We start from the raw sequence: 13,401 nt of genomic DNA, 5'->3' as shown, positions 1-13,401 counted from the left end.
AATTGCTGCGGTGCTTCAGTGCAAACATGCTGTCATAAATAGCACTTAAATAGACATGAAAAAATAAAAGTAGGGATAAGAATTAAAAGTGCTACGTGGAAAGATATGTGCATGAGATATACATGAGATATATACATGAGAATAAGAATTAAGAGTGCTACGTAGAAAGATATATACATGAGTGCAGGTGGTGATCAGTGCCAAACATGGAATGATGCAGTGACACAGCGTAGGGTCATATGTTAGTGGTGGGAACAGTCATATGGTTATTGTTCATGTGTCCAACAGCAGAGGGGAAGAAACTGTTCTTATGGCGAGAGGTTCTGGTGCGAATGGACCGGAGCCTCCTGCCTGAGGGGAGCAGGTCAAACAGACTGTGTCCAGGGTGAGAAGGGTCAGCTGAGATCCGAGCTGCACGCCGCAGTGTCCTGGAGGTGTACAGGTCCTGCAGAGATGGGAGTCTGCAGCCAATCACCTTCTCAGCAGAGCGCACAACACGCTGCAGTCTCTGTTTGTCCCTGATAGTGGCTCCAGCGTACCACACGGTGATGGAGGAGGTGAGGATGGACTCGATGATTGCGGTGTAGAATTGCATCATCGTCCGTGTTGGCAGGTTGAATTTCTTCAGCTGCCTCAGGAAGTACATCCTCTGCTGGGCTTTCTTGATGACGGAGGTGATGGTGGGCTCCCACTTCAGGTCCTGGGTGATGGTGGTACCCAGGAAGCGGAATGAGTCCACAGAGGTGATGGGGGTGTCAGTCAGGATGATGGGGGGGAGTGGGGTTGTGTGCTTCCTGAAGTCCACAATAATCTCCACTGTCTTCTGGGCATTCAGCACCAGGTTGTTGTGGCTGCACCAGGACACCAGACGTTCAACCTCCCTCCTGTAGGCAGACTCGTCCCCGTCCGAGATGAGTCCGATAACGGTGGTGTCATCTGCAAACTTTATTAGCTTGACAGACTGGTGGGTGGAGGTGCAGCAGTTGGTGTACAGGGAGAAGAGCAGAGGAGAAAGAACACAGCCCTGAGGGGAGCCGGTGCTGATGGTCCGGGAGTCCGAGACATTCTTTCCCAGCCTCACGTGCTGCTTCCTGTCCGTCAGGAAGTCAGTGATCCACCGGCAGATGGGATCAGGCACATTCATCTGGGAAAGCTTGCCTCGGAGATGGTCTGGAAGGATGGTGTTGAAGGCAGAGCTGAAGTCCACAAACAGGATCCTGGCGTAGGTTCCTGGGGAGTCCAGATGCTGCAGGATGAAGTGTAGGGCCATGTTGATGGCGTCGTCTACAGACCTGTTGGCTCTATATGCAAACTGCAGGGGGTCCAGGAGGGGGGCCGTGAGGGTCTTGAGATGGGAGAGAACTAGGCGCTCAAAAGACTTCATGACCACAGATGTCAGAGCCACGGGTCTGTAGTCATTTAGTCCAGTGATCCTAGGTTTCTTGGGGACAGGGATTATGGTAGAGGACTTGAAGCAGGCGGGCACATGACATGCCTGCAGTGAGGAGTTGAAGATGCCAGAAAACACTGGGGCCAGCTCGTTTGCACAGTGTCTGAGGGTGACAGGAGACACACCGTCTGGGCCGGGAGCTTTCCGAGCATTCAGGTTCTTAAACTGCTTCCTCACATCTGCTTCATGAATATGAAGAGTTGTGGTGGGAGGAGGTGGTGTGAAATCCTCTTTTGTGTGGGGTGAGGAGGGGGGTGTTGTAGGTGAACAGTTTGAAGGTGGTGATGGCTCTATGGAGGGGGGAGAGGTGGGGGAATGAGTGTCCAAAGTGCCTCTATTGTTGGGGCCGTTGGAGGTGTGAAGGCTGCCTGATGGCTCGTCTAAACGGCAGTAGAAGTCGTTAAGGGTGTTGGCTAAGAGCAAGTCGTCAGTGGAGTGGGGGGTTTTAGGCTTGTAGTTTGTAATATTCCTAAAACCTTTCCACACAGAGGCCGAGTCATTCTCTGAGATCTGCTGCTGCATCTTCTCAGAGTGCTGATGTTTAGCAATGTCCACTTCTTTAGTGAACCTGTACTTGGCCTCTCTGTAGCAGTCCCTGTCTCCGCTTCTGAACGCCTTTCTCTTTTCCAGCCACAGCTTTTTGAGTTTAGGAGTAAACCAGGGTTTGTCATTGTTATAACTCACCCTGGTGCGTGATGGCACAATGCTGTCCTCACAGAAGTGGATATAGGAGGTGACAGTGTCCGTAAACTCGTCCAAGCTGTTAGAAGCAGCCTTCAATGTGTCCCAGTCTGTGGTCTCCAAACACGTGCGAAGCTCCTCCACAGCCTCGTTGCTCCACAGTTTTTTGGTCCTCACGACAGGTTTGGAGAGCTTCAGCCTCTGTCTGTACGCGGGGATTAGGTGGATCATGACGTGGTCAGAAAGTCCGAGTGAAGCGCGGGGCACCGCGTGATAGGCCCCGCTGATCGTGCTGTAACAGTGGTCTAATGTCCTCTCCTCTCTGGTCGGGCATTTAATATACTGCTTGTATTTTGGAAGCTCATGGCTCAGATTGGCTTTGTTAAAGTCCCCAAGAGCAATGATGAGAGAGTCCGGGAATGTCCGCTCCGTGTGGAGAATCTGCTCCGCGAGTGCGCACTGAGCTGCCTGCGCATCTGCGTCTGGCGGGATGTAAACAGCGGCCAGGATGAATGAAGCAAACTCCCGCGGAGAATAAAACGGTTTGCAGTGGATAAAAAGATATTCCAGAGAGGAAGAGCAGTGCTGAGCAATCACTGTCACATCTGTGCACCAGCCACTATTGATGTAGAAGCAGACACCTCCACCTTTGGAGTTACCGGAGAGAGCGGCCTGCCGGTCCGCGCGCAGCAGATGGAAGCCCTCCAGCTTGAGCGCGCAGTCTGGGATGTTCTCACTGAGCCACGACTCCGTAAAACATAAGACACAGGAGGAGGCAAAGTCTCTGTTCATGCTTCTCATCAGGGCCAGTTCGTCAATCTTATTGCCGAGTGAGCGTACATTAGAAAGGAAGATCCCAGGAAGAGCAGTTCGCAGTCCGCGTCTCCTCAAACGCACGAGTGCGCCGGCTCGCTTCCCTCTCTTTCGGCGTCTCGCTTTCCTGGTCAGAGTCAGCAGTAAATCTGCCGCAGATGCGACAAATATTGGAAATAAATCCACAGGTGTTGTAGTCCTGTAGTTAAGAAGCTCTTCTCTGGTGTAAGAATATCCAGAGGAGTGCCCAGACACAGAAGAAATGCACAAAAACAAAACAAAAGTAACGCACTGAAGCACCAGGGCGACCATCCGCGGCGCCATCTTGGTCTTACAGCATGTGCTGATGAGCACGTTGGGTGGTGAAAGTGTGACAACAGTGAGTATCCCGGTACGACGATGAGGTCACTGCTGACCGTGATGCTGTGCCATGTGACCACAGACACCGTGATAACCACGGAGGCTTTTATGAACGCTGCCTCAGACAGCAAACACGTTTCTATCACTGACACCTTCAACTGTCTGACCAAGTGGATTATTGCTTTACTCATTAGATAGCACTGACTTCATTGGTACATATTTACTGTCTACTCATAGAGTGAAGTATGAAGCAGCTGTAGTACTTCCTGTATTGATCAACAGCTGAGCGATATGGCAAACTGGATAAACTGTGCTTCTTCTCTCTGGAGCTACAGCAGCAGGCAGACAGGTGAAGTGTGGAGGAGTGGAGACGTATCCTCTGCAGCACCAAACATGGCCATCAACGGCCACTAAATCCACAATTAGCCATCATGGCTCAATACAGCAAAGATAGAGCGTGATAGCAGCGGGCTGTGGGAGAGCACATTCACCACTGATCACAAGTGTCATTTGTCACATTTTCACAGTGATATTTGAAATCTCAGCTTTGAAGCTGGAGTGCGCTGCATCCTGTTTCTACCACGTCTAACAAGGCTTCAGCACTGTGCGCTACCACTCAAAGCACCAGGGATGTGCAGAGCTCAGTTGGATTGTCACAAATTTGAAACCCGTTTCACTTACACGTAGGCACTCTTTGAATTTTGGGGTAATTTAGTTTAGCTGTGGTGTAAGCTGATCTCGCCCATGGGCATGAGAGACGGCAGCTTGCTGTCTGTGTACCGACGGAGCTGTGCAGCAGGAGCTGCAGCCAGCGGCAGGCCTAATGGAAGCTGATCAGGAGCTTAGGTCACTGCCATCTCAAATATAGTCATGGCACAGCAGACGTCAGCACTAACTCACCTTAGATTAGAGGCTGGAAGCATGTCTGTAACACACTCTGACACCTCAAAAAGAAGCCTCAGCCACAGCATTTCAATTACCTGCTTCCCTGGGAAAGTGCACAGCCTTACCCTGAAGACTCCACCGCACGCTGTCAGAGAAACCTCGGGAGAGAAGCTTCATGTTTCTGCTTCACTGGTTTTAAAAGAGATGCTCTGATTTATTAATGCATTTATATATTAGTTTGTTTGTTTGGGTTGAAAGGACTGATTGAGCCCAAACCTCCCCGACGTGCCGGACGCCTGCAGATCCCTCAGATTTACATGCACTCAGTTTTCTAACTAAATAATACAAATATATCTCCTTTGTGGCGATAAATAATCAATAATCAGTTGGTCATCTTGTAGACGGACAGCTCCACCTTCTTGAACTGAAGGTAGCCACAGTAGTCCTTGTTGTGCACATGGACCAGTTCTCCAGTGCAGCTTCGCACCCGGACGACTGTCTTCTTCCCTTCTCTGTATTATTGTAGCTACGGACAGTATGAAGCAGCTCGAGGCAACTATACGAATAAAGTTTAATTGAATGAGAAACACTGCACTGTGAAATCTATATCATGTCATTCATACGGCTTTCATATTTAGCAACTGCTCAGTGAGCGGACGGCCCAACACAGCAGAGCCTCTGTTCACACCTGCAGGCCAGTGGACACTTCAAGGATGAGGATGTAACGTCCTGGACAGGGAGGAACGCTGGTTTGAGGGCGGAGCCAAGGAGGGAAAGACCATCTGAATGGGGGAGGGGGCCTGAGGGTCCATCTGTCACCTGTGAATGGTGGAGAAGCATCAAGACGCTCAGTGGGGCCTCGTGTCACATGAGACAGGAGCGCCGCACTCAGAGGGAACAACATATGATGAAGTGTGATTACTCAGAAAAACAATCGTATTTATTTGTAGTGAGCATTTTTCAAAGGAGGCGTGATGACACTGACCCTGGACGAGCACCGACAGACCCACTGATCCCTCAGTGTGTGGTTGTGTCACTGCTGTGTGATGTTGGTGTGGGTGACTCAGGCAGAGAGGGAGTGTGAAGGACGCACAACAGTGTGTTTCCATGAAACAGGTTGTGTTGCTGTGACTTCTGACCACACAGGTAAATGTCCGCACTCAGCTGTGGACGCACAAGTTTGACACACAGGGACGTCCAAACGTGCTGAAAAGCTCCTGTCATGAATAATTTCAGGGTGGGTCGGAGGTTCTGTGAGTCGCCATCTTGACCTGCTTGAAAGAAACCAGAAACATGTTTCAGTGTGTGTGGAGGAAGTGAGAGTGTGTGGAGGAAGTGAGAGTGTGTGGAGGAAGTGAGAGCGTGTGTGGAGGAAGTGAGAGTGTGTGTGGAGGAAGTGAGAGTGTGTGGAGGAAGTGAGAGCGTGTGTGGAGGAAGTGAGAGCGTGTGTGGAGGAAGTGAGAGTGTGTGGAGGAAGTGAGAGCGTGTGCAGGAAGTGAGAGCGTGTGTGGAGGAAGTGAGAGTGTGTGGAGGAAGTGAGAGTGTGTGGAGGAAGTGAGAGCGTGTGGAGGAAGTGAGAGCGTGTGTGGAGGAAGTGAGAGCGTGTGTGGAGGAAGTGAGAGCGTGTGTGGAGGAAGTGAGAGCGTGTGTGTGGAGGAAGTGAGAGCGTGTGTGGAGGAAGTGAGAGCGTGTGTGGAGGAAGTGAGAGCATGTGTGTGGAGGAAGTGAGAGCGTGTGGAGGAAGTGAGAGCGTGTGTGTGGAGGAAGTGAGAGCGTGTGTGTGGAGGAAGTGAGAGCGTGTGTGGAGGAAGTGAGAGCGTGTGGAGGAAGTGAGAGCGTGTGTGGAGGAAGTGAGAGCGTGTGTGGAGGAAGTGAGAGTGTGTATGGAGGAAGTGAGAGCGTGTGTGGAGGAAGTGAGAGCGTGTGTGGAGGAAGTGAGAGTGTGTGGAGGAAGTGAGAGCGTGTGGAGGAAGTGAGAGCGTGTGTGGAGGAAGTGAGAGCGTGTGCAGGAAGTGAGAGCGTGTGTGGAGGAAGTGAGAGTGTGTGGAGGAAGTGAGAGTGTGTGGAGGAAGTGAGAGCGTGTGGAGGAAGTGAGAGCGTGTGTGGAGGAAGTGAGAGTGTGTGGAGGAAGTGAGAGCGTGTGCAGGAAGTGAGAGCGTGTGTGGAGGAAGTGAGAGCGTGTGTGGAGGAAGTGAGAGCGTGTGTGGAGGAAGTGAGAGCGTGTGTGGAGGAAGTGAGAGTGTGTGGAGGAAGTGAGAGCGTGTGCAGGAAGTGAGAGCGTGTGTGGAGGAAGTGAGAGTGTGTGGAGGAAGTGAGAGTGTGTATGGAGGAAGTGAGAGCGTGTGTGGAGGAAGTGAGAGCGTGTGTGGAGGAAGTGAGAGTGTGTGGAGGAAGTGAGAGCGTGTGCAGGAAGTGAGAGCGTGTGTGGAGGAAGTGAGAGTGTGTGGAGGAAGTGAGAGTGTGTGGAGGAAGTGAGAGCGTGTGTGGAGGAAGTGAGAGCGTGTGTGGAGGAAGTGAGAGCGCGTGTGCAGGAAGTGAGAGCGCGTGTGGAGGAAGTGAGAGCGCGTGTGCAGGAAGTGAGAGCGTGTGGAGGAAGTGAGAGCGTGTGGAGGAAGTGAGAGCGTGTGTGGAGGAAGTGAGAGCGCGTGTGCAGGAAGTGAGAGCGTGTGGAGGAAGTGAGAGCGTGTGGAGGAAGTGAGAGCGTGTGTGGAGGAAGTGAGAGCGTGTGTGGAGGAAGTGAGAGCGTGTGCAGGAAGTGAGAGCGTGTGCAGGAAGTGAGAGCGTGTGCAGGAAGTGAGAGCGTGTGCAGGAAGTGAGAGCGTGTGCAGGAAGTAAGAGTGTCTCAGGAACGTCTGTGATCCGTCTGCAGACCAGTGTGTCAGTCTGTACCACACAGAGCTTTGTGTGGATCATTACAAACAGCTGTTCTGAGATCAGTGTTGTGTGTCTGTGTGTGAGAGCACAATCACAGAGACCAACAGCATCACAGCCTTCCTCTAAGTCTTCCTCAGCTCCCACTTCCACTCTGGTCACAGTGTTTATACAGAGCTTGGTTCTTCCAGCACATCAGAGCGCGTGCAGTTACAAAAGCATCATGATGACTGCGTACACACCGAATGGAAGGGTTTGAAAACTGAAACCAGTGTGGCAGTTTTTAAACGTGCACTCTTGTTAATGGCCACACTGGGAAATGCCACTGGGTGTAATACACGTAGAAACACGCCTGCGTGGCCTTACTGCTCACTCAGTGTGTGACCTGAGGAAACCCTTTGTGCTCTCGTCATTGCTTTTATTCATGATGATGTCATTTACAGAGCATGACTGAGGATGTGCGTGACCTCAGATCCTCCGCTTTCAAACGTCGAGATGCTGTCGAGGTTTCACAGCAGGACTCGAACCATTACTCAAAGTCAAAGTGCAGCGTACAGAGAGACGAGCAGCGAGAAAAACAACCTGAGAAATTAAGAGGATCAAGAGAAGTTAATTTAAACTGATGTCTCACTGGGTATCACAGAGATGACATCTGTGTTCAACACAGACGTTACCTCCTCAGTCACTGTGGGTGAGTAACCGTCTCCAGTGTCTCCGGTTCGGGGACATGTCAGACCGCTGTTCTCCAGTATGGAGACGTCTCCTTCTTTCCCTGGGACTCGCCGCCTTCAGGCGACTCTGGTTGTGATTTGGCGCCACATGCAGAATAAGTAACGCACTGAAGCATAATAATAATAAGATGAGAAGAGACTGAAAAAGAAAAGAGCCGTGTGATTAAAACTGCAGTATTCTGAACAGACCAAGTGAAAGCTGGCAGTAACTTGTGGTACAAATCATCAGTCACCGAGGCTAACCAACAAATGTTTTTGGCTTTGCCTCTGTGACATTTTACCTGCACAGTCAGCCTCCAGCTTGTATCCACAGGGTTTGCATACAAATGCAGACAATCACTGCAATCCAAACACTCGTGGAGTGTGTGAGGCAGACAGCTGCTGGCAGTAATGGGATTTCTCTTTGCCGCGCAGCAGCCTGCTGGGCGCTGACCTCCATTTAGATGCCCAGAGAGAGAGATAAAGCCTTGTGATGAGGACTCCCCCGGTGGCCGGCCGGGTCACAGGGCTGCTGTCAGTCACAGCACACATCTCACTCTGTGTGCATGTGCTGTGAGCTGCAGATGCTGCTGGAGTGTGCAGCAGACCTACAGCCGTGTGCATGTATTACACTCTGCTGTAGTAGGCTGCCAGTGGCTGATTACTGCATGTACTGTACAGGAAATGTTTGATTCCCGACTGCTGCTGCTGTTTTGTGTGAACACTTACAGCTGAGAGTCTGAGACTCGCCTCCACTCCTTCTGAAACTCCTTCTTTGACCGTCTCTTTCAGATCCAGCGCTCCAGGAACAAGCAGATGAAAGAAATGTTTCCTGAAGGTTTTGGCATCCACCACGCTGGCATGCTGCGCTCTGACCGCAGCCTGATGGAGAGCATGTTCTCCAGAGGCCACCTCAAGGTCCTGGTCTGTACCGCCACCTTGGCCTGGGGAGTGAACCTGCCGGCTCACGCTGTCATCATCAAGGTCCTTCATGGATTTAATGTGTTTGTGCCTGCTACCCTGAGGGAGCTCAGAGCGTCCTTTACTTTGCACATTCCATCTAAAGTCAGTAGTTGAGGGCTTTTAATTGGCTCTGTAACTTTAAGTGTCTCACAAATGTGAACGTTATTCCTGTAAAAGCCTCACGTATCTGCAGTCAGCTTGTGAGACCATGCACTGAAGTGTAACGTGGTTTTATTTGTTGTTTTAGTTTCAGAATGCTGAGAGGCTGTAAAGATTCACTTGGTTACTCTGAGCGCTCCCCGCCTGCACTCACACACCTGTCTCTGCTCTGATGCAGGGTACCCAAATTTACGATGCCAAGCGCGGCGCCGTGGTGGATCTGGGCATCCTGGACGTCATGCAGATTTTTGGAAGAGCAGGTCGTCCGCAGTTTGATAAGTATGGTGAGGGAACCATCATCACCACCCACGACAAGCTGAGCCATTACCTGACCCTGCTCACCCAGCAGAACGCCATAGAGAGTCGGTTCCTGGACAGCCTGGCCGATAACCTCAACGCTGAGGTAACGCAGTTTCCTTCTGCTTCACTTTGAGCAAAGTTTAGCTTCCACAGTCCGAACAGGGCAGCAATGACATGCAGACAGGACATGGACATGGACTCAGGTCATAGTGTTTGAAACAAGCTGTCTTCAAATCTGTGAAGCTGTTTTACATCTTTAAGAAAAGGATTAATAGCACGTGTTGCTGGGCAGAGTAGAGAGGAGCAGCTGTGCTTTCAGGTAGTGTCCATTAGATGGCGACAGAGGTCTGTGAGCTGCTGTTCTCTCTCCTGCTACAGATTGCTCTGGGAACGGTCACCAACGTGGAGGAGGCTGTGAAGTGGCTCAGCTACACCTACCTTTATGTTCGCATGAGGGCCAACCCGCTGGTGTACGGCATCAACCACAAAGCCTCTCAGGTTGGTCCAGATCCCCGGAGGGCGGGGCCGTCCCCGGGGGAGGGCGGGGACGTACACTGGTGTGGAAAAGTGCTTTTTTTATATGTTTGTCTCACTTAAGTGTTTCAGATCATCAAACACATGTAGATATACAGATACACGTAACACAAAGTTTCTAAATGAAGGCGTTCATTTGGTGGGAGCCAAATCCAGACCTACACGGCCCTGTGTGGAAAAGTGCTTCCCCCTAAAGCTGGTCGCTGATTGGACCACAGCAGCCAGAAGGGGCAAAGACAAAACACCCAAATGAGGAATAGAACAATAATAATACTTTTATTTGTGTTACATCAAAGATCAGGGTCCGACACACACCTGCGCACACGTTCAGCTGACGAGCCGAGGGAGGCTGTAACTGTGACGTGTGTGCAGGGGCCTGTCGGTGTGGAGCTTTCTGTGGGGATTGCACTGGCAGCTCATGAAGGGAACTTAAAAACATGTCAGCTTTGGCTGTGCAGCTGCACCGACACGAGGAAGGAGAGAAGAAAGGTCGAGTGTAAAAGTAGAAGGTTGGTTTCTGCAGGGTTTCTTGGAGGACTTCAGAGATCCAGACTTTGCTCAGAAGTGACAGCAAGGTTCTTAGCACATGCTGTATGAAATGTTAGACCAGGTCATAACTGAACTATAAATGAACGTTGTGATTTAAATGTATTGAAAACACAAGAGAAAAACAAAGTTGTTGTGTTACTGACGTCTTTCTCGTGCTGCGGGAGCTCAGATGGATCCAGCTTTGGAGCTGTACAGGAAGGATCTGGTGGTGGAGTCGGGCAGGAAGCTGGATAAGGCCAGGATGATCCGCTTCGACGAGCGCACCGGCTACTTCGCCTCCACAGACCTGGGCAGGACTGCGAGCCACTTCTACATCAAATATAACACCATAGAGGTAAACGCCGCACACATGTTCACTCTGTTCACTGCAGAGGTCCATGGAGCATCGCACACACTCAGACACACACAGACTCAGACACACACACACACACACAGACACAGACACACACTCAGACACACACACACAGCAGTGCTGTTGGGTTGGACACACTCGTACTGGGCGGCTGTGTTAGGCCATGCATTTATGCACAGCTAGCACTCATCAGCATTAAACTTCATCCTGCTGGATTATAGATGAGCTGTTTTTCTAGTACATGTGTTTGAGTGCATGCAGGTGAGAACCTGCAGGCTGCAGAGCAGCATGGAGCCATGATAACAGAAAGTGTCACGTTTCGAGCCGCTCTCAGTGCTTCTGTCCAAACACGTTCCAACTATTCAACACACGAGTGCATCACAACCGTTCATAGTGTCCTTCACACAGGCTGCAGCAGCTGGATGAAGCACAGCTGCCAGGAGCTTCTCATCAGCAGTTTACAGTTCCTGTAAGCACAGTACACGCTCTGGTTGATCCAATAATCACCAACGTTTCTCTTTCCTCCACATGTGAAGACGTTCAATGAGCATTTCAACCCTCAGGGAACAGAAGCCGACATCCTCAGCATCGTCTCCAAAGCTGAGGAGTTTGAACAACTCAAGGTGAGCTGTGGCCGTCAGAACGTATGTAGTTATCAAATAGTACAGTTTGTGTTCATCCAATAAAAAGCTCTGTCACAACTGAGCACAGCTCATATAATCCAGCTCGGTGTGTTGCTGTGTGTCGCCAGGTTCGAGAGGAGGAGATGGAGGAGCTGGAGCAGATGCTGTGTAGCTACTGTCAGCTTCCAGCTGCAGGAGGTGTGGAGAACGGCTACGGCAAGGTCAACATCCTGCTGCAGACGTACATCGGCCGAGGAGAAGTGGACAGCTTCTCGCTCATCTCGGACCTGTCCTATGTTGCACAGGTGAGGACAGCAGGGCGAGGTGCTGCAGGGCGAGGTGCTGCAGGCCGAGGTGCTGCAGGCCGAGGTGCTGCAGGCCGAGGTGCTGCAGGGCGCTGGCGTTGCATTCACCCATCTGTTATACGCACACAGTCAGACCCGTGCTGTGGTGTTTGCTGCCACACTAACTCAACGATTTTAAATCACTGTTGATTTTTGGGATTTTAATGGGAACAAAAAGAGGCGGGGCCAAAGGAAGCAGGTGGAAAAATAAAAAACCTGAAGACTGATTGAAAATGAAATGATTAGAATGACATCAGAGGATGTTGGTGCTGATGACTGCACACAAGCCTCGCTCTAAAACTACAGTAGCTCATTTCCTGTTGACATGCGATGGACAGCTGAGCACTGATCATGTGACTTTGACTTGTCCCCCCTGGTCAGTGAGCAAACTGTGTAAAACACTCATGAGTGGTGCTGGGGTGGAGGTTTGACTGCACGAGTCGACGGGGCTGTGAAACTACAAAGAGCGTGCACGTGCCACTCTGCTCGAGAACAACACCTGCATACGTGTCGGTACAAATGATCCCAGTGTTTATTAAAACGACCTTTTCAATTCAGAACTGAAAAGACAAAAACATTTATTATAATATTTGTTATTAAATCAGTAGTTTGACTGTTGACAGGAAGGTGCAGGCCTTCCTGTGTCCACCTGCTCTTAAACACAGGCCCACCACACTGCATGTCCTGTACCACATGGTCACATGACATTATCAGCTGACTACATCACAGCGAGCAACACTACCATGTGACCTCTGGGTGCTGCACGTCTGCTCTTCGTCACACGTGGTGAACGATGCTGAGCGATGTGCCCACCAGCTGCTCCGTGTAGTGTGGAACCTCTGGCTGATGTTTTTCCCGCTGTCGCCCACAGAACGCCGCTCGGATCGTGAGGGCCTTGTTTGAGATCGCTTTGAGGAAGCGCTGGCCGCTTATGACCCGTCGACTGCTCACCCTGTGCAAGGTGATCGACAAGCGGCTGTGGGACTCTGCCCACCCCCTCCGGCAGTTCCCCAACCTGAGCCCCGTCGTGCTGAACCGCTTGGAGGAGAAGAAGCTGACTGTGGACAAACTGAAGGAGATGAGGAAGGATGACATTGGTGAGTGCAGCCCAGTGTTTCTGTGCTGCAGAGGCCTTTCACAGCACTGCTGTGCAACACTGGCATCACCGCACTTTGTTCGACTTTGCCTTGTTTATTGAAACCACAGTAAATCGTGCCGGTGCAGCCGTGTGTCTGTCCTGACGGGATCATACTGTTTTTGTTAACTGCAGCTTTAAAGAAGAGAAAAGTGTTTTGAGTGGAAGAAGCTCAGACTAGTGCTAATATTTAAGTATTAGCTTTTGCTGATAAACAGAAAGTTCACGCACACTGGTTTTAATAAACACCTTAATGCCAGGTGTACTTTTTCCAGGTCACATGCTGCACCACGTCAACATCGGGTTAACGGTCAAACAGTGTGTCCACCAGATCCCCTCGATCTCAATGGAGGCCACCATCCAGCCAATCACACGCACCGTGCTGCGTGTTCGTCTCATCGTCACGCCTGATTTTCGCTGGAATGACCAGGTACAGACAGATTACGTATCCTTGAGTCAGGATGGTTCGCCGTGCAGCATTTTCCAGAGACGGTCAAATGTTTTACAGCTGACCTGAGTGTGAGGGGCAGATGTCAGGGTTAGACCAACCTTTGATCTGCTGTGACATATTTACAGTTCAAGCCTCCGTCCGTCCTTTCATCCATCGCCTCAGGTGACCCAAAGGAACAGAACGCTAAGCAGGACATTGCAGATTGATTGATTGATCATACT

General features: G+C 50.8%; 1 protein-coding gene across 6 annotated transcripts in view; it reads left to right on the top strand.

Annotated features, from left to right (window-relative positions):
* Positions 1–13,401, top strand: part of ascc3 (activating signal cointegrator 1 complex subunit 3) — a 144,329-nt gene that overhangs the window by 88,833 nt on the left and 42,095 nt on the right. For all 6 annotated transcript variants that reach the window (XM_085290481.1, XM_085290484.1, XM_085290482.1 and 3 more), the window contains 8 exons: positions 8,563–8,754; positions 9,071–9,295; positions 9,571–9,690; positions 10,445–10,609; positions 11,164–11,250; positions 11,379–11,555; positions 12,466–12,691; positions 13,005–13,159. In XM_085290481.1, coding sequence (XP_085146607.1) covers positions 8,563–8,754; positions 9,071–9,295; positions 9,571–9,690; positions 10,445–10,609; positions 11,164–11,250; positions 11,379–11,555; positions 12,466–12,691; positions 13,005–13,159 — 1,347 coding nt within the window. The remainder of the gene's footprint in view (positions 1–8,562; positions 8,755–9,070; positions 9,296–9,570; positions 9,691–10,444; positions 10,610–11,163; positions 11,251–11,378; positions 11,556–12,465; positions 12,692–13,004; positions 13,160–13,401) is intronic.

Source organism: Mchenga conophoros, linkage group LG11 (genome assembly GCF_057382185.1).
Source record: "Mchenga conophoros isolate Kocher_MC1m ecotype Shallow Benthic linkage group LG11, M_conophoros_male_GT1.1, whole genome shotgun sequence".
In the NCBI taxonomy this organism is placed as follows: Eukaryota; Metazoa; Chordata; class Actinopteri; order Cichliformes; family Cichlidae; genus Mchenga; species Mchenga conophoros.
Note: the sequence above shows the minus strand (reverse complement) of the source record. Positions and strands in the feature narration are given on the sequence as shown.